The sequence below is a fragment of the Mustela putorius genome, unplaced genomic scaffold, assembly GCF_011764305.1.
Source record: "Mustela putorius furo isolate JIRA1106 unplaced genomic scaffold, ASM1176430v1.1 tig00003834_pilon_pilon_pilon, whole genome shotgun sequence".
NCBI lineage: Eukaryota > Metazoa > Chordata > Mammalia > Carnivora > Mustelidae > Mustela > Mustela putorius.
This window is the reverse complement of record NW_025421987.1, coordinates 56,583,835-56,605,312: the sequence shown is the minus strand read 5'-3', so window position 1 is coordinate 56,605,312 and position 21,478 is coordinate 56,583,835. Positions and strand designations below refer to the sequence as shown.

The 21,478-nt window shown below is 37.0% G+C and overlaps 1 protein-coding gene across 14 annotated transcripts in view; it reads right to left on the bottom strand.

Annotated features, from left to right (window-relative positions):
- The window catches only part of MBNL1 (muscleblind like splicing regulator 1), a 198,993-nt gene that overhangs the window by 95,008 nt on the left and 82,507 nt on the right, over positions 1-21,478 (bottom strand). For 2 of the 14 annotated variants that reach the window (XM_045088534.1, XM_045088535.1), the window contains exon 2: positions 14,239-14,358. The exons of 11 other annotated variants lie outside the window; for them this stretch is intronic. In XM_045088534.1, coding sequence (XP_044944469.1) covers positions 14,239-14,244 — 6 coding nt within the window. In that variant the 5' untranslated portion in view covers positions 14,245-14,358. Of the gene's footprint in view, positions 1-10,777; positions 11,333-14,238; positions 14,359-21,478 lie in introns of all 14 variants that reach the window. One more of the 14 variants, XM_045088536.1, reaches the window with a different exon arrangement.

Sequence of the window (21,478 nt, the reverse complement as noted above, 5' to 3'; positions counted from 1 at the left end):
ACCTGTCCGCCCCTTTGAAATTGAGAATTTGTTTTAGAAACAGTTTTTGAGGTTCACAAAGATAGCCAATTATAGCTGTCAGCCTTGTACTTTGATGGACAGGCCAAGACCTTTCCCCTAATAGCACTGGTTTGTGGGGTTCCTGAAATACATTACGGGATCACATGAAAGGGATCACAGTAAACAATGTATTTATACATGGATAAAACATGTTTCCACCCTCACAAATTGTATAGTCAAGGTGAGAAGTTGAACTAATGGATTTAAAAAGCAACATACAAAAAAGCGTAAACATCAGGCAGTGAGCTACCCACACAGCAAACAAGATGGAACTAAAGTAACAGAAGACCACTTTCTTCAATCTGACTCTCAGGAAGTATTTGGTTCATCTTGCTTCCTCAAATCAGCCTCTCTACCCTTTTTTTTTTTTTTTTTTTTTTTTACCCCTTCTTAATGTCTGTGACATGTGGTGCCCTCCAATATCACTACTTTAAGCAATCTTCATTCTTTTCTTCTCCACTGACTTCTGTACCTTCCTTTAGTGGGAAAAAAACACGTCTCCATTGGAGGAACACCTCAAGCCTTCTACAACAATCTTTCCTCTGCTTAATTCTCTGACGCCCACTTCTTCTCTTCTTTTTTGTTACTGAATTTCTTTATAGAGTTGTCTAAACTTGTTGAGTCCTCAGACATATCTTCCAACTTACTACTGACTCATCTTCTTGGAATCTGGTTTGCGCTGAGGAGTCAGCCTCCTAGCTCCCCCTTCCAATTCTACTCCAAGTGCTCTCTCAAGGGTTACTGCTTTCCTTTTCACTGCCAGTCAGTCTTCTTTTCTCATTTCTTGTCCTATCTGTGGCATCTGCACCATTTACTACTTCCTTCTTTCCTCTTTGTCCTTTCTTGTTTCCTGCCACTTTCTTTGACCTCTCTCATTTCCAACTACTGATTAGAGAGGGATGCACTAAGATTTGTCTCTACATCCCTTCTTCTCCCCATCCATCGTCTCTTTGAATATAACACAGCACTATCCTGTGACACAGCACAATCAGTGCTAAGGGAGTGGCTTTCAGATGCTTTCTCTGTAAACTCAACTACCCAGCCAAATCAGTGATCTACTACTCCCTGCTTACTCTCTCTCCAAAGAAAGAGAACACATCAATTCTAACACCTGTGTTTCTTACACTGACAAACAGCAACGCCCCATCCCTGATCACCCAAACTATAAACTTCAAGCTTGCTAACTTTCCTAGCTTTCCTGTTGAGGAATGAGGGATAAAACACTAGCACAGTACAAAACATTCACTGTGCACAGTCTTTAAGTACCTTTTTTTTTTCTCAAAGCGTCACGCTAATTTTCCTGAAATATCTTTGAGTGGGCTATATGATTTTATTGTTCAAGATGGACTACTATGAAGTAGGAACTAAATAATTTCCTATTATTATGACTAAGAGATTAGTCAGAAATGATATTCAGCTTTTCGAGTTCAGTAACTGCCTCCAGGCTTTGGAGCAATAGTAAAAACTTTCTACAGGAAAGCTCAGATAAAATCAAAAGCTAGTGTTTTCTTAACTGTTCATTCAGAAGTGCAAGTTTCCATTCCTTTTCACTTCTTTTTCTAGTTTTTTTTTATCTTTTCATTTCTCAACATGCCACAGATATAGTGTTACATTAAGTGATTCACTTACAAAATAAGAAACAAGTTTCCAGTTGTTCCGTTCACTCAAGAAAGCCACTGATGTTTGCATTTTCCTTAAATATTGTTTATATGCTTTTCCAAACTATGAAACAAGACACTGTAGGTAACACAAGTCAAAAACTAGCTCTATAAATTAGCACCAAGATAAATAAATGCAACAGCTAGCAAGAATTACATGGTAAGCCCTGAAGAACTGTTATTCGAGTATTTTCAAATGTCTACAGTGTGTGTTTACATAAGTACTCTATTTAAGCACAAGGGATACATTCCAGGGGAATGAGCCCCAGGAGAAGGCATGATAGCCAGTACTTGGGCTGATGAGAGCATGCTTCACTGTCAGCAAAGACTCTTCCTTTCTCTCCAAACTCCCACCTCACTTTATTTCTGCAAGCCCTGTTTCTGTTCCCAGGCTGTGGTAAGGTTTATTATGCCCTCCATGTCCTAAGACTTCCAGAAAGCCTCATTTCCATATTAATATTTAACTCCTTTCCTCAAACATTTCTCTTTTTTAACACAGCAAAGACATCCAATGTACTTTTGGATGTTGCTACTGCTGGCTGAAAGTTTAAAACTATGTAGTGTGTGGTGCTCCTTAATAACAATTGCCATAAAATCCAAATGAAAATAGGAACAGAAAACACACTGAATCCTTTGAAACCACCATGATTTTCTTAACCTATTTCTACTTATTTTATTTAGAATGCGATAACATGGATCAATGTTTATTTTTAGAATAGTACTAACTGCCCTTTTGCTTAGGATTTCTGTTTTCTCATCTAGCAATTCCCCAAAGTTCTATAAATGGAGGGTAATTCAACCTACAAAAACAGTATCTTATAACCTAGAACGTTCTCATCCTACTGTAACCACTGCCTGTTACCACAGGAGAAATTGAGGAATTTCACCCAATTTCTTTCAGTGAATTCTTTGCAGTATTTTAAAATAACTATCTCTTTCCTAAAAATAATAACTAAGAAGAATTTGTTACCACTAAACTTATCCATTCATTCATCTACTCACTCTTTAATTTTCACCAACACACACTCATTTATTCAATAAGTGCACATTTGCATATCCAGCTGTTTGATGAAATAATATACTTTGTTGATATAGCAGATTCTATATTCTCTAGTGTTAAAAATACATTTTCTCCTTAGAGGAAGGTGCTTGTTTTCTATACCTTTTCTTTCTTCCCATTACATGTATTTTCGCTCTTAGAAAATTCTTTGGGGCCACAGAAACCAGTTTCATTAATTGTAGAATAAATTTTAAATATGACTTGACTTTTCTAATTTATGGCTTATCTTGAAGGAAAAGAAGAGCCTGGACTCTCCCCCACCCCCGACACCACTATTCTTTCAAACAGATTAAAATTTATACCACCAACTATATAATAAAAACAACAATTATACTTTCAATTTTAGTGTTCACAAGAGTGATACCCAAGTGTATCATTAGTGGGCAGGATTCTGGACAAGGCTTACTTCTCAGAGTTTACTTTTAGACTTGGATTTACAGGGCTTTTCAGATAAATGAGTTATTTCACAAACAGGATGAAGCAGAGTTTATAAAAGGTACTGCATTATCTCCTTTAGATTTCATTCCATCCAGGAAAGCAAAGTGATGGGTATGCTAGAGAGGACACATGATACAAAGTAACACAGTGATTAAATGCAAACATGTCCCAGGAAACTCACTAACCCAGTCAAAGTTCAGTGCTTCCTCCACAGCCTTCTTACATGATTTTTATTCTTCTCTGTCGTAAAGCTCCTGACTCCATCAAAAGTGCCACAGACATTACAAACCTCAAGTAGAAACTGATCCAATTCCCTAAGACTCAGTAGATTTGACTGACAGGTAGAAAATGGCCAATTTGAGGCCTTAAACAAGAAATCTAACTCTAAAACATCTTTCAAATGGAAAAGTATAACGTAAAAGTAATTAAAGGATAGTTGTTACTCAATTTGAGATTCTGTTAATAAAAATAAAGTGTCAATTCAATTAGCATTTTTTAAGTAATTTCCTTTCATTCCGTTACTTTTCAACCCACTGGAGACATTTAAAAAACAATTTTGGTTCTCTAATGAACCTAAAATCAAACTTTCCTCTGAGTTGAGATGTCCTGTTTCAAGGGCTCTATTGCCACGCAGCAATCTTACTATTGTACTGTTAGGTACTCCTTTGTTGTATGGGAGTGTATTAAATGTTTTTTGCAAATACACCAACACAGTTTCAGACAGGAAGTCACGAATGGTGACTATGACCAAACACAGGTCACTTTCTTTAGAGTGTTTTCCCTCTTCGTGCTGACCTTTTTATGTCCAATGACAAAATTCTCCTCGAGGAGAGAATGCACTGTTTTGATTTGGACTGCTGCCCGTCATGTTTTTTTAAACATGGTAAAAAAACAGATTAAAACTGCCTAGAATATGTCCGGGGCAAGTTTTAGGAGAAAAACTGGTACTCAGTGATCTCGGTTATTTCACGTGTACAGGACTTCACGAGGAGTTCAACTTTTAGTAGTTAGTAATACTGCTTCAATAACATCTCTAACTTACTACCTAATTTAAACTCACCTAATGAATGCCTGAGATAAATTAAAATCAGGCATCAGGAAACAACAGGAAAGAAAAGAAAAGCTCTGCTGGGGAGTTTCCACACACAAACAGTAAGTTCAACCCTCTAGAATTCAGGGACACGACCATAAAAGCAAATGTTGGAAAGAACTATAGTGAGTTAACATGCGATTGCTGTTCTGGTGTAAATCTTTTATGGCAAAAGCAGAAGACTGTGTGTGTGCATTTCCATCTCTACGCATACAGAGAGAGAGAACGGGAAGAGAGGGAGAACTAGAGGGAGGGGTCCAGTTTACAGTCACATCGGAAAAGAAAAACACCTGTTAGTGGTGATTTTGCCACTTTGGACTCAATTTTTTGTTTACCTACACATTGATGTGTATTTTGCAAAGCAAAAATTTTTAAATGTGCAATGACTTAGCACGTGATTCAAGAGTTTGCTCTTGAGATACTAGGGAGCGTTCCACACTATCTTAATATTATAGAAGCACGACTGTAACATATGGTCTTTTTCAAATTAAGGAGACACAAATGTTCACAGAAACATTTGGTGTGATTTTAACTCTCAGTTGAAGTTTTCTAAACAACCGTCCTTCAGGTGCCAGCACAGAGTATTTCGGCCTTGACTGCAAGGAGCTAATGTATCTACCATTTACTATGCCAAGTAAGAGCAAGACCTGTTCCGATTACCCAAAAACACCTGTATAGCAACTTCAATATCAACAAAAAAGGTTAGTTTTAACACTAAGCATAGTTAATTTTTTTCTTTTTATTGTGTTTCATGTTTTCAAAACAGACTTTAATGGAAAGATGCTTTTTTTTTTTAAGATTTTATTTATTTATTTGACAGAGATCACAAGTAGGCAGAGAGGCAGGCAGAGAGTGAGGAGGAAGCAGGCTCCCCGCTGAGCAGGGAGTCCTATGTGGGGCTCGATCCCAGGACCCTGAGACCATGACCTGAGTCGAAGGCAGAGGCTTTAACCCACTGAGCCACTCAGGCACCCAGGAAAGATGCTTTCATCTTATTATTTGGGGGGAGTATACATCACAAGAGGAAGCAAATTTGTAGTTAAAAAGTCTCAATGTTTTTGAAATCGTTCACCTTCTAGATTTACACTCTGACTTCCCACATCATCTGCATAAGCTCTTCACTTTATGTCCACGTATTACAAAACACCACTTCATGACAGTACATATTTAAAAACTGTATTTTGATGACTTCTTTATGTGAGGTTATATATATATATATATATATATATATATATATATAAAATCAAGGATGTATGATACTTTTTTCCTCAAGTGTCTGGCACCAAAATTGAGCTTTTAAAGCTAGAAATACCATTTTTAATTGTATGAAAAGCTGTAAATGGATTCTAATAGATTTTGATTCCTTAAAGTTCTTTTCTCTAAACTCTTGAAAAGTTTTTAAAACTCACAATACTTTATTCCTACATTCATTAATCAGGCTGCACTGATGGTTTCCATTTGGCCAGGTCCCTAAATCAGTCACTACAAAGAATAGGTACTGCCTTAACCCTGAATCTGCCTTAACCCTTCCCTGTCTCTAAGGGAGCCCCAGGCACCCTGCCCTTCCTTCATGGCAGCCCGGCTTTCCTATCCCTTTGGTGGCCACAATATCCTTAAATGAGTTCTTCTCTTACTTATCAAGCATGCAAAAAGGGCATGCTTTTTTACTTAGGGTCTGGGAAAAAGTTTCCCAGACCCTAAGTAAAACACCGCAAACAAGTAGAATGAAATCCCTGACCTCACAAAGTTGAGAATCTAGCAAGGAAAGTCCTAGATCTGACTAGCATTCAAGGTTAAACATTGACACTCCAACTTAGCCCAGGTTAACTCACTCTCCCCAGGACTAGAGCCCCAGCTGCTGGTCTGGGTTCTGCTTCAAAAAGAAAGACAACAAGAATGATAATCCTACCATGTGCTTAACTGGGACTATTCTCATCATCTGGTGACATCGATGCCAGTCCTTGTCATCAACCCAGACGGACAGAAGTTCACCTACCTTCTGGATGGAACCACCACTCCATGTCTGGGTCAGTTCTGATCTTCGATATCTTCCCCCCCCCCCTTTCTCCACTGACCTGCCACTGAGGTAAAATGTCTTTTGATGGGGAAAGCATATAGATTCTTGGAGAATGGAAGGGCATCTAGTCCCCAAGATCCTGTCCCTATCTAATACTGTCTGGGTTTCTGATTTTCCCCATCCACGCATTTCATTCTGTGAACATACTTTATTTTTAATAAATAATTCCAAATCTATCAATTATTAATAAAAGTCACTTACTAGAGGTGCTCTTTAATTTCCATCATCTACTGTCCACGATAATGCAATACAACAGATGCTATTATTAGTTTCATATACAGATGAAGAATTGTAAAAGGTTATGTAATTTACCTAATATCACAAGCTGGCATGTGGCAGAGCTGCAATTCCAATCCTTGAAGGCTCTACCTCTAGAGTTGACTCAAAACCACTAAACTAGGCTACTTTCCTCATCAGCATACATGACATCATGATTTATGCATCATAAAAGCTATGAGTACACATGGAAGCAGGGTCAGAGCTCAGAGACAGGATAAGGTTTTGCTTCACATTGTTGCTACTGTGCACGGAGAACATACATGTTCCTTTTTCATTTGGTTTTCCCCAGCAGGCAGATTTTGGTCTGAATTCTGACTCAATCACTGTATAGTTGTGTGACCTTGGGAAAATCACATAATAGCATGACCAATTTGTTGGCTATTTTCTATATGCTAGCCACTGCGCTAAGTGCTTGGCATACACTGCCTCATTAAATTAAATTAAATCTTCACAAAAACCCTGACAAGGAGATAATATTCTTCATATTTTAGAGCATGTGAGACTATGACTGAGAGAGTAAGCAGCCTTTTTCTCTAAGGTCAAAGAGCCAGTGGGTGAAAAGTAGTCCAGACTGAGCTGGAAGGAGGCTCGAGTCAAAGCATCTTGATGGCACTATGCCATGACAAAGGGAGGACCGCACTGGGGTCCTAGCATTCAGAGCCAGGGGTTACAACTAATTAGGACCTCTGCTCATTGTCCATCAGTCCGGAGAGTTCTCATTCTCCCCAAGAAAGGACAGGAATACACAGGAAAGAGTAAACAGTGTACACTGAGAGGTACCAGTCTTCTGAGTTGAGGGATGGCAGAAATGAATACTCAGGGATCGTTACGATGGACATTAAGAACCTTATTTGGAGAACTAGCCTATGACTTCGAAGACTTACAATGAACAAGTACTTTGTTGTTGTTGTTGTTGTTGTTGTTGTTGTTTCTGAAATAAGTGTTATAAATTTCTATCCCAAGGGACGCCTAGGTGACTCAGTTGGTTAAGCTGCTGCCTTCGGCTCAGGTCGTGATCCTGGGGTCCTGGAATCGAGTCCCTCATCGGACTCCTTGCTCCGAGGGGAGTCTGCTTCTCTCGCTGCCTCTGCCTACCTCTCTGCCTGCTTGTGTGTACTCTCTCTCTCTCTGGCAAATAAATAAAATCTTAAAAAAAAAAAAATCTATCCCAAAAGTATTCCAGCTATTTTATAAATTGAACTTCCTAAAAAAGAGCATTCAGAGTTTACATTCTTGGTTTTTCTCTTAGGTCTGTACTGGGTCTTGAGTCTATCTTGGGCATCACTCAAGGGGACTGGATTACAATTATACCTCCTAAAAAAATCACATTAAAGGAGGCTGGGCAAGGCCCTATTAAATGATGACAGGTATCCACTCAAGTCAGGGAGAATTTGGATTTTGAAGTAATAATTCTAAGTCAGGCAACCAGACACTTAGTTAATAAATACACCATATAATTTCACATACATATAATTATTGTAGCACTGAGAATGTGCACTCTTTCCACTTTCATATCACAAGTAAACAGACATCTTTAAAGATGCAAGCTGAGGGATTTTTTCAACTTTGGAAACAATGGAAATCAATTAAAATTTTTTGCTTAGAAACAGAAAATGAACTGCCTACATATACACATGGGCCTAATCTTTTCAATTTTAAGAACTTAAATTTTCAGAAACCTGTCATAAACTAGGATCGTAAACTAAAATAAATGGCATGCCAGAAGTTCAATACTCCCTTCAAACAAAAACATTTTAATGATTCTTTTGCGTACTTTTCCCAAAATCCTCATATAAGGAAAGCCACACTAAACAAGGCAGACATAAAAGGGCAATTCTAAAGGCCTCAATCGGGCTACACTGTGGGAGTGAGCCCGTGTTTATCGGTCATGATCAGACACAGCTGATGCTGCATGAAATCACTTTAATTCCTAGAGTCTATTCATTGCCCTGAAGACACAAACAAGATGGCCACTCGAATGGACCACACCGTCCAAACAGAATCACGGAGAGGCAAGTGAACTGGATTGGAATTCAGTGATTTGCATTTTGGTCTTGGCTCTGGGCTTAAAAACTGTGAATTAGCAGTCCTCTGTTTCCTTATCTGCAAAAGGGTCATTCCATTATTTATTCAATAGATTTTTCTATTCAGGTAGTGGCTAAGAGCTTCATGGCACCAATATTTTGTATCATGTACCTTTTTTGTACATCCTAAAAAAGAAATCACTAAAGTCTAAATATTACTGTACTGAGTTCAGCTTATGTGAAGTTACCTTGTGAAGCTATCTTGTCCCTTAAACATTAAACACAGTGGATACCACTAATTCATTATGTTCTGTTAAAAATATTTTAAGTAATTTTAAAGTTTTAAGATAATTTTGTAAGGGGAGCCTGGGTGGTCGTTAAGTGTCTGCCTTTGGCTCAGATCATGATCCAAGGGTCCTGGGATCGAGCCCCGCATGGGGCTCCTCACTCAGCAGGAAGCCTGCCTCTCCCTCTCCCACTCCCCCTGCTTGTGTTCCCTCTCTTGCTGTGTCTCTTTCTGTCAAAGAAATAAATAGAATATTTTAAAAATGTAAAAAATAAAATAATTTTGTAAATGCCTAATGTCAATTTCTCTATCTCCATATTTAATTATATTAAATATATGATTAACATAATAAATAATCTATAACACAGTTTCAATTCTTGTCCTAGAGGAATAGAAGAATTCTAAATAAACAGAAAACGGAAACATGGTTTGTAAGCCAACCTGAGAATAATGCAAACTCTTGGCTTAAGACTGTGCCTTACATTTTCAAAAACAGTAAACTCATTATAAATAATATAAGAATTAAAACATTACAGCTTTCCTTTTCTGTTTTTACATATGAAATCAATTATCCAATTTAACGCACTAGAAAGACTTCAAAACATTCCATTCACTTATACTCTTGAGGTCTAGAGGAAATAAAATTGGGATATTTTCAAGTGTAAATAAATACTTTGTTGCACCTCTTTTAGTTTTAAAAATAAGCATCCTAAATAAGCACTATCAAAGAGGAGCTTGATTCTTCATTTTGTACAGCTATTTCGTAAACATTCTTCTTTTTCATTTTTAAAACCTCAGTTACCGATTTAGTTATTGAAATGAAGGAGTTTCAGTGTGACAGCTAATAGCCTGAATTCCAACTACAGGGAATCCATTAACAGATTGAGTCCATATGGAAAAGAAAACAAAAGAAAAAAAGAGACATAAATGGAGAGTAAGGCCACTGAAGATCTCACACTAGAAGAGCTGCTTTAACCTCACTTCACAGATTAATGCTTATGAATGAGGCAGGGTAAAGAATAAAGGGTTATAAATAATGCTGAAGAGATGATCTGTGTTGTTTACTCCAAGATGCTGGTGAGCTCTCTCCTCCACACCCACCCCCCCAACACCTTTCATCCAGGTTATTTACACCCACATGGAGTGATTTTTTTTCCAAAAAATTAGGGGCAGGGAATCAGTCCCTTTTAAAAAATGAAAATAAAGGCCTAAAGAAAAGAGACTGCTACATTTAGAATGCTAAGCAGTGATATTTGACAAAGGACAATAACATACCCTTGCACTACCAAGATCTAAGCAGCTCTTCCCCTTCCTTTTGAATTAATTATGGCTTTAGAAATTCAAGTTTAAAGAATTTAAGGGTATAATAATTGAATGTTTCTGGTTTTGAAAATTAACAGGTAAATAAAATAAAGGCTTTTGGAAACATGAATAACTTCTAATTTATTTTTGACTGTTTTAACTGTTTTCATTCTCGAGATTTCTCTTGCTGGATACACAATACAGATTGTGAAGAAGGAAAGAAGTGCTTCATAGATTCCGATCCAAAGAATGGAAAAAATACTTTTAAAAATCTATTCGATCTAAATTTAATATAAATAAAATAGGTTAGAAATGTTAACATCAGACCCAATTCCTAAAAGACCCAATTCCTAAAAGTAGTTACCCAAGCTAAAACTCATATGCTGGCTTCATCATCAAGCAGAGTTCCCCAAGGACATTCTTTAGCTCTTTAGTTCACATTAAATCCACGGCTATACGTTTCTAGCTTCTAGAACAGCTTCCTCGAGAAATCAGAGTCTTACCTTTACATATCTTCCGTAGATGTTTCTTGGTGCTTTGAAAAGTCCTGAGGTCTATGTCAAACGGCCATTCTCTTGCTCCCAGGGTCTTAGGGGCTTGGAGAAATCCCAACACCTGCTGCTACCACTGAGTGTCGAGGCTAGAAGAGCTTCAGGGTTTTGACAGCAGGATCACTGAGCCACAGCCAAAGCTTGGGAAGCCTTAACAACTGAAAGCAAGTGTAGAGGGCAACATGGTACCCAGCACGTGCTCAATTGTAGCAGCAGGGGGAGGAATATTCCTGCCCTCACAAGGGTACAGAGGCAGCCATCAGGGAACCCAGGCTCTGTCAATGGACAGGGCGGAGGAAGTGGAGACATGACCGCACAGCACAAGACCCTGGGGTAACGGAACAACTAGCACAGAGCTCAGGTAGCGCTTGAAAAGAATCACCAAAATTCCCCGACAGAACACAAGAAGCAATGGCGAAATGCAACGAAATACATGGAGACAGGCCATTCTAGCATCCCATAAGAGAGCCAAAAACACAGTTGGGGGAGGGATACGGAGCTCTAGTTCTAGAAAGAAAAGTAAGGAAGACATATTACAGTACGCCTACTGTATTTAAGCTTAAAAATCTAACATGTGACATAAAAATGCCTAAATCCTGTCACCATCACATTCATATTAAGAAAATTTACAAATACAGAAAACCACAGGGTGCTAATTCACAAGGCAAGGGAAATTAAAAGGTAAAGCTGTCCATTATTAGAGGAGAAAATGTAATAGAAGTGTTAAACTGAGCTGATTTCTAACTTGAGAAATCATGAAAATTGCTTTTTCAATAAGAACAATGAATACTTTATCAAATATATCTCTTTCTACTCTGACCAGATTGGGAAGACTGAGGAATTCAATCAGATAAGAAAACAAGAAAATGAAGAAAAAGAAGCAAGTGGGCAAAGAGCATTCTGAAATTAGAAGAGGAAGACACAGAAGAAAAGACAATAAGAAAACAGGAGGAAGTCAGGAAAATGGAACTAACGTACTAGGTGTTAATGTACAGTCAGCTAAACAGCTCATTAAGACTCTCCTGAAACTGGACTTCATAATACCATGTTTTCCAGATAGCTCCTTCTAGCATGTTAACCACCGTTCACAGCTCAACGGCTCACAAGCCCTCAGGAGCTCACCTGGAGGAGCCCACTGAGTATTAACTATCCAACAGGTACAAGAGACAGAACCTAAGGCAATTTTGCTTTAAGGAGCTGGATAAAATCAAGCCAAAAAGGAAATATAAATTCTGACAGAACTTTAATAATTCCTAATATGTGCCAAAAAAAAAAAAAAATCAGCTTTACTTGGGAATGATCATTTTCTTTTTCTTTTTTTTTCAAGACTAGAAATAAATTAACCATGGGTGCTGTCTTCTGCTTGCTTCATAGTTAAATGAGAAGAAAATCTGCCGGTTGATGGCAGCTCTGTGTGTGAGATTTAAAATCCAAGTTACGAAAATATGAATAATAATCTTTACTTGGAATCAAAAGGCTGCAATCAGCTTGTATTAGGAAAGGTGGATTCCCATCCCTCACCATATAGATAAAAAGTGATACAGATATACAGTTAATAAATGACAATCAAAGCAGCTCTTGCTGGGCAAATTTACTTATACCCATAAGGCACGAAGGGTCCATCACTCTTATAAAATGGAATAGCCCTTACACTACGTAATAGTAAGCACTTCCCAGGTAGCTAGTACTTTAAATTTAAGAGAACTAAGAATTGATAAGGGAAGGGGGTGTTGAATCTGAATTTCCCTTTAGAAATAATTTTATTGTATAAACAGTACCTAAGTCTAGATGTTGAACTAAAACTTAGTATTTTCAAACACAGTCATTTCAATAGGATAGGTTTGGATAAGAAAAGACTTTGTGAGCCCCTATGGTAGAAACCAAATGGAAGTTTGGACTTAAAAAAAAAAAAAAACTAATAGTCTGATTTCGAATAAAATATAGAAAACCAATTACAGTCGGTTTTTGACCTACGCTGTCAGTCCCACTCACAAACATCAGTTTCAACCATCAAACCAACAAAAACTAAAACAATGTGTAAGAGTACCAAAAAGTGAGTAAATGTCACCAAATGTGACACAGCAGCATGTATGCATTTAGAGAGCTCTTTAGAATATATGCTGTCTCAGGATTATTTTCAGTGGAAACAAAAAATCCTTACTGGCTATTTAAAAATATACATTCAATTGCTACTTAATGAGCCTACTAAGGTAATAAGACCATATAATCTAAATTAGTGTTTCCCTGTTGTTAAGCAACACAAGGAGAGAAATTTCTGACAAATGTGCAAACAATCATATCCCTGTACTTAGCCTGAAAACATAGCAGGTGCTCAATAACAACTCATTGGCTGAATGGTGCTACCACAGGGGAGAAGGCACACCTCAAAAAAGTGTGTGTGTACAGGGATGGGGGGGTGTGGTCAAATAAATTTCTTAAAAGTTCCACAGTTATCTTCCTGCATGGTTTGTCATGCTGCCATAAATTGCTAAACTTGATTGTCTACCTTTTTTATGCAATACCTATTAAGCAGAGATTATCTAGGAAAATTCGGTCTACAACTTTGTAGAAAACTTATGTCTATATCTTACATCTATATGTATAGATCTTCTAATCTTTTAATGAAAGACACAGCTGAACTATTAATTGGTAATATCCATGTGTGTTCTAAATTATAAAAGGGAAGATATATATTTTTTAACTCATATGGTAGGCTTTGTCAAAATGGGAAAATAAAGTTTTAGAGTGAGAAAAGGTGAGATAGCTCATTGAAATTACTCATTTTACCTACAGAGAAACTTGCTCAAGGAACTACCTTGAATTGGTACATAAATATATTAGCAATGTCAAAGACCCATCCTATGCAACTATCTGACTAACATATCCAATATCTTACTAAACTGCTTACATAATTATCTTAAATTGAAAAGAATATTCCTGGCAAGAATTATGCATACTAAATAGTTTCTTAAGTTAAAATTCTATACTCTATTGCTGTTTAAAAAAGGAGATGATCATTTAAAATGGAAAGGAGGAAAAATTGCTTTCATATACTAAAAAGTCTTTTTTTTTTTTTTTTTTAGATCATTGTGGATCAAATGAAAAACAAGAGTAAAAAATAGTGGAAATTACAATGGAAGCTGTGTTCCATGGATTGAGGTACCTAACAACCTTCAGGATTAGTATCTTCAAGTCGTAAGCTAGGAATGCATATGAACTTCATTTATGGAATATATGTAAGATCACAGATCAGGTCACAAGTGTGGAAACTGTGACTCCCCTCCAAAACGATATTCTGACGTTCAGATTATCAGAGGCCATTTTCCAGCGGGCGCCATGTCAGTCCTGGAGAGATCAGCCCTTCCCAGAAGATATCTTTGTGAACTGGCTCCCCATTTGCCTTATTCACTCACCAGCATCCATTAGCCAACTCCATGCTTTATCTTCAATAGATAAGATACGGCTTCTTCTTGCCATGGTGCCATGAAAAGGATCCAGAAGGTTCCCCTTAAACAACACTTCCTGAGTGACTGCTGCAGCACCAAGAGTAAAGGATATGCCAGGTCAGCCACTTTTCCTTCCCAGCAGTATTAGCAGCAGCAGCAGCAGCAGAAGCTGGAGCAGACCATTTAGACCCAACTCCTTGCAGGATGCTAGCCAAAGCACTCTTGTTTATTCTACACCTAGACAGAGTTTACCCATATGTTTGCACCTTTCCCAGAGTGTCAAAACAGGTGTTTTCCTGTGATCATGCTTAAAATCTGCTCCCAAAACAAGGTGATAAGTATACTGTCACTATGAAATTCTAAGCTTCTAATTCTATGGAAAACATGTTCTTAAAGGTTTACTTTATTAAAAGGTAGCTGTGATGAACCCTCTTAAGAATTCATTCGCACTCCTTACTCCTAATAAGCAGGTGGATTGCTCTAAAATGTCCTGTTAATGAAAGAAAGGATGTTACCATATAAAATAAATGCCATCATGCAATATTGGTCACTTCTTTCCTAATGTTCTATCTGCCTTCTTGGCACAGAGTCACTTTTTGCAAACACTGTTTTCATAATCTTTACAACACTCCCAACAGATGGAGAAATATCAGGTCTTACGATCTTTATTTTACAGAAGGAACAATGACTTCTTTGCTATTATATTCTATTCCCATTTTGATGTTACTGATGAGTTACTTTTCCTTCCAGTACTGTTCAATTTAATGAGTGGCTAGAATACGGCTGCACAACAGAGTGGACAGGTAACGTCATTAACAAAGCATTTCCTTTACTGAACTGATTTATCCAGACCTAAAATCCTATAGATAGGAAGAGTATCTAGAGATTTTTTAAAAATTTAAGTAGTTCAAGGGACACCTGGGTGGCTCAGTGGGTTAAGCCTCTGCCTTTGGCTCAGGTCATGGTCTCAGGGTACTGAGATGGAGCCCCGCATAGGGCTCTCTGCTCAGCAGGGAGCCTGCCCCCCACCCACCCCCCACCTGCCTGTCTGCCTGCTTGTGATCTCTTTCTCTGTGTCAAATAAATAAATAAAATCTTAAAAATAAATAAATAAATAAAAATAAATTTAAATTTAAATAGCTCAAAACAAATTTAAATAGTTCAATCAAGGATGAGTATAATGCAGATTACTATTTTCCTAATATGTAAATACTATTTACTTATTAGAGAATAACTGTGAAGAGTCATAAATACCGAGCACAGGAACATTGTTCCCTGCCTAGCAGAGAATACCAATTCTCATTAGCAAAATGGAAACCCTACATACACAGAATCTTAGTATGTAATGTTTCTTGTATATTAATACTTTTCATGTTCACTTCATCATCAAAGTAATAACAGAAACAATCACTGACACTGACTGAATGCTCACAAAGTGCCAGGCACTGTTCTTAGTGCTTTAAATGCGTCATCCCATTTAATCTTCACGGCAACCCCAGATCAGATATTATCACTATCTCATTTTGCGAATGAGGATACTGAGGTGCAGCCAGGTTCCATCACAAGTTCTAAGTCACAGAGCTCGCAACTGACATGGACCCAGGTTGTCCTGGTCAGAACTGGAGCTCTTCAACATTTTGCTACAACTGTCACATGAGTTTTGGTTTTCATTGCTTTGTATATTGCCTTTAACAAGATAGACATTAGAAAGTGTTCAAATAAAATTAAGATTTAATAATAGCTAACATGTGTATCGTACATATTGTGTGCCACAGAAATTCCGTAAGTTCTTGACATGCATGTGTTATAAGGTTCACAACGCCCCAACAGGGCATTTAGCGGGGTATATTGGAGTAATCAGAGGTACAGAGCATCAAGGGAGTTGTCAACAGTCACATAGCTACTAAGGAGCGAGTGTTAGCTCTGGATCCAGGAAAGACAGCTCCTGAAGTTGTGGTTTTATGCCTACCCCTGTCCTCCACTGCCTCTTGAAAGCTGATGGTGTGTTACACTGAAAGAAAGGGAGTGAGGAATGTCAGGTCTGGCTGGAACCCTGGTGGGAAGAGGGTATGTTATTCCTGTCTCTTCCCAAAAAGTTAATATGCATAAAGTATGTCCATTTATATAATACAGAAGTCTACATCCATTTCTCTTAATGATATTTAGTAACATTAATTTAAGGAATTAAATGTTTTACGTGATTCTCAGATTTTAAAAAAGTCAAGGACACTTTCAGTTTTCACATTTGTCCCGAATGTATCATGTCTTCAGATGCACTAACAGGACAGTAACATTATTATCACCACAGTACTGGTCATTCTGTTTAGGGGATTACCACTGCTGGCAGCCATACTTCTATTTCATTCCCATCATTTAATTATACATTTAATTATACATTTAATTATGTGCAGGACCAAGACAATAATTGTGAGATTAAAGGAAGCCTCAGAAATCTGAGGCTCATCCCTTGAGATACAGGCTGAAGCAACCTTGGACTCGGACACCTCCTTGAATATTCAGCAGCTGAAATGACCTTCTTTAAATTAGTGCTTGAGGACACAAAGTCACCTGGGTCATCTTAGCTCAAATCAAGCACCTACGGTCACAAACATAAGACTGGAAAACCAGAGAAGAATACTGAAACCAACCTATTTCTTTAATCTGGCAGCAAGCCTAACTCTCTGGACTAAGTTTGGCTAGCTTCAGCTTTTTTGGCTTTAACCTAATAGAAATTAAAACAAGAAACCATGAAAACTTCAGAGAGCAAATACAGTTATGGTGAAGGTATCTTCACTATAACTAAATTCTAAATTCACCATTCACTAAATTCTTTCAGAATTTAGCCACAAGCTATAAGAAAGGCAACTGTTTGGTGGCCTTTAGCAAGAAGATATTTAGGTGCCCATGTGGCACAGCTCAAAGTGATACATACTAACCTATTTACTCTCCATTATTTTTAAAATCAAGAGTTTCCAAAGAAGGAAGATGACAATTCTTTACGTGATTTCTAGACAATTATCTTCTCTGCAGAATTCCTTGAGCGGTGGCATTAAACACTGTACCCACATAAGCTTGATTCACTCTTTGGCTGACAACAAGATTTAAATTTATCTGTCTTTGATGTTAACACCAAATTAACACAAAAGTTATTCAAAAGTTCTTTTAAAAAACACACACACATTCTGACATCTTTCAAGTTAGAAAAACAAAGTAACCTCATAGGCTTGTATATAAGATAGAGCATAACAAATTATCTCTATGACCTTGGCATTATTAAGTAATAGGCTAGAAAGATCAGGACGCCTTTATGCAGTCATCTGAATATAAATATATACATATATGAACATATATTTTTCTGACTGTTCAAGTTATCTACCATAGCTACAATTATTATTTCTTGCTGATGTTAATGACAATGTAATTAAAAACATAGAAATCCAAGCTTGGGTCCTTTTGAGACTTAACATTCAGAAAGATAGAAAACAACAGAAGTCATATTTGTAGATAAATACATAAGCTGCTTCTTACTCATCAACTCTTACTGGGTATACTCTCTTATTTAATTCCTTGAACTTGGCTTTATCTGGAAAGAAACATATTAATAAGCACCAACCCTAGGCCATACTTAGATTAAAACAGGTATGGCTGCCAAGAGCTACCCACATTCTTCTGAAACTAAACAACGCGTTATTACCAATTCTTAACTAATATCAAGTCAGTCAAGAATAAACTGATGACCTAAAAGTAAAAAGCTCTAATTGTGCATTACAAATTCCTGAGTCATTTTGTCCTCACAACTTTATGCTTTAAATAAACCTAAACGCTAGCTAAAGAAAATCTACAAGCAATTCAGTATGACTTAGTGTTTCCAAACCAGGAAAAGGAAGGACTTTCAGTGTTCGAGATAACGTTTGTTTTCTGTAGTCTGGAAAATAAACATTTCCTATCCAGTTAAGCAATTAAGCACAGGGACTGTGTGTGTGTGTGTGTGTGTGTGCGCGCGCGCGCGCACGTGAACGCGTATGTGTAAAGTGCTTGTGTTTGTGAGGGTAAAGATAGAAAGAAGGAGAGAGAGAGAGAAATGAGATGGGAAAGAGAAAGATTTTTTTAGAAGTATTTAGTGTTCACGTAACACCAAATTTTGTGCTGAAGTTAGAATATATCTCAGCAAGTTATGTGCACATGAGCCACGAAAAAATAGCAATTTGTTAATAAAATCAACAGGAAATGCTTACCTGATCATATATATATATTTCTATTAATTCAAAGACACAGAATGATATATTACATAGTTACAAAAAATAATAGAAGTCTTGGGCTTCTAAATTGAATTGATTTGTTATCTTTGTTTCAATATAGATAAACCATTTTCTGCATTTAAATAATGTTAACATTTTTTTCCTGATAGGAGAATAAGCGGATTTTGTCCTGATATCATGCTTATATAACACTAGACATATCTACTTTATTTTAATACATTTTATGTAATTTATTGTTTACTGGGGTTACTGAGCAATGGCCAAGAGAAGTAATCCTTTTGTATTTGTCAAATATGGATACGAATGTAACCTATCAAACCACGGTTTAAGTTGTCAAGGTATGAGTAAGAGCTTGTACTGCAACCATCCATCTTCCCATGTATTAGGTGGAAATGCATCATACAAGCCTCTGATTCATGTCTGGGTACAAGATTATAAATTAAAAGGGCAAGTAACACCTCCATGTCAGGTATATGGCTACATCTACTAGTTCAGTTAATCCTCATTGCTCAGCTTTGAGGCAGGTATATTACTGTTCCCATTTGACAGATAAGAACATTCAGAGAGGTTGGAAAATCTGTCCAGCAAAATCAGAATGTCCCTGACACCTTGGGTAGAAACTAGGGACTAGTGAGATTACACACACACACATACACACACAGGTGATATTTACAATGTACACTTTCTTGGTTTTTGTTATAGGGATTGTTATACATATCTTTTAAGATGCACAGAGAATCATAATTTATATCTTTGAGGATTTTTTTTAAATGATTTTATTTATTTGACAGAAAGAAAGACAGCAAGAGGCAACATAAGCAGGGGGAGTGGGAGAGGGAGAAGCAGGTTTTACCACGGAGCAGGGAGCATGATGTAGGACTTGATCTCAGGACCCTGAAATCATGACCAGAGCCCAAGGCAGAGGCTTAATGACTGAACTACCCAGGTGCCCCTATCTTTGAGGATTTATAGAAATCTTCAACTATTTGGAGACTGCTACTCCTTCAGTTGTCAAATAAGAAAATGTAAAGGGAAAATTATTTCAAACCAAATAGCAGACAGATTTTAAAATATCCAGAAGGCTTTAATTTTATCATTAAAATCAGTCTGTTTTGAAAGACATGCATTTTCTTTATACACATCTGACACTGCTAGCTGACCTAAGCCAAGTCAACTCGGCTAAGGAATAAACAGTACTCTTTTATTTGTACCGGGTTCTCTTAATGCTGAATAGAAAATTTGCCTGTTTTTATTTTTGTTTATTGTTATTATAAACTTTATGTTGTATAATTAAATGTAACCAGTATTATTCCTTTTTTAGGCCCAGTTTCACTCCTAAATTAGCTTGTATCTGTCTCTTAGCACAGGCACTTCCAGTTCTACATTCCTGTTTAAAATATTTCTTCCCCCTCTCTCCACCTTTTTTTTTCCCCTTGCAGAAATGACTAATCTTCCTGTTATTCTACTCTGTCAGTTTTTCCCCTGATATTCTTTTCATGTTGCATAACATTTACTTTTCAACAACTCCTTTTAGAATTTTACTACTGTATCCTTGATGCTAGCCTTCCATTTTCAACAGATTAACACAGTCAATGTTTACATATTAGCAAACTTTTTTGTCAACTTCTATGCCATTCAGATTAAGCTATCTCCTGAAGTCAAAATGCAACTATTCCTTCAAATGACATAATGTAAATGTCCATCTGTTGATCTTCAAAGCTAAATTCAGTCTAATCCTTCGTTATCAGACACCACCATTAAAGGGCTTAGCTTTTTGTCTCCTTTAAGATTTCCTGATAACTATTAGCAAAGCAACATAATGCCACTTCTTTTAAAATTCTCTTAAAAAAATAAAATAAAATTCCCTCACTTTCTAGGACTTTTCCACAACATCATAAAACGTATTAGCATAGACTGACAAGAAGAATGTAAAGTTTTTCATCTTTATGATTTTCAACTGAAAAAAATTATTTTAATTATATGTCAAGAATCTGACTTCTACTCTAATTTTAAGTAATTGTAACAGCTATGTAGCTACATACTATATGAAGATGAGTAAAGAGTAGAGTTTCTATCCTGGAGAAAACATCTGAGTTTTAGAATTACAATAATTATGTAAATACATCTAAAATATACGACATAATATTGCATGCCTAATAAAATGTTAAGCATAATCTCAGATTTACGTAGTCCATTTTTTGGCAAATTCAATATTATATTCATTATCTCCTAGTCATAGAATCCCACAGGAAAAGCAGTAACTTACTAGTCCTATTTACACTGGCTATTCATACAAGAAGATGGCCACAATGTTTTAGAAATCGTACATTTTCTAAAAGCCAAAAACACCTCTAAAAATCCTAACAAAACACACTTTAATTACAGGAGATAAAGACATCCCTAAAATGTCACCCTCACTTTCTGAAAATAAAGGTCAAATAATGTTTAAATATTTGGTTAAGTTAAAATAGCATAAGATCTTCCTATTTACTTTTAGTCTTGGGGGTAATCCCCATTATTCCCTCTTCTAACTTTTTCAAATAACAAAAACTAAAACTTCTTGTTTGTCACATATAATGCCCTATATGGAGACATCTCATTTTTCCTTGGGCAGCACAAATAACTTTCCAGCCTCTAACTTATTGTCCCTGTTTCAGACTCTAGGGCCAGGGACTCTAAAGTCAGCAAAAACATTCTTGGTTCGGGGCGCCTGGGTGGCTCAGTGTGTTAAGCCACTGCCTTCGGCTCAGGTCATGATCTCAGGGTCCTGGGATCGAGTCCCGAATCGGGCTCTCTGCTCAGCAGGGAGCCTGCTTCCTCCTCTCTCTCTCTCTGCCTGCCTCTCTGTCTACTATGATCTCTCTCTGTCAAATAAATAAATAAAATCTTTAAAAAAAAAAAACACATTCTTGGTTAATATTCATCATATAGGACATCAAATGTTACAG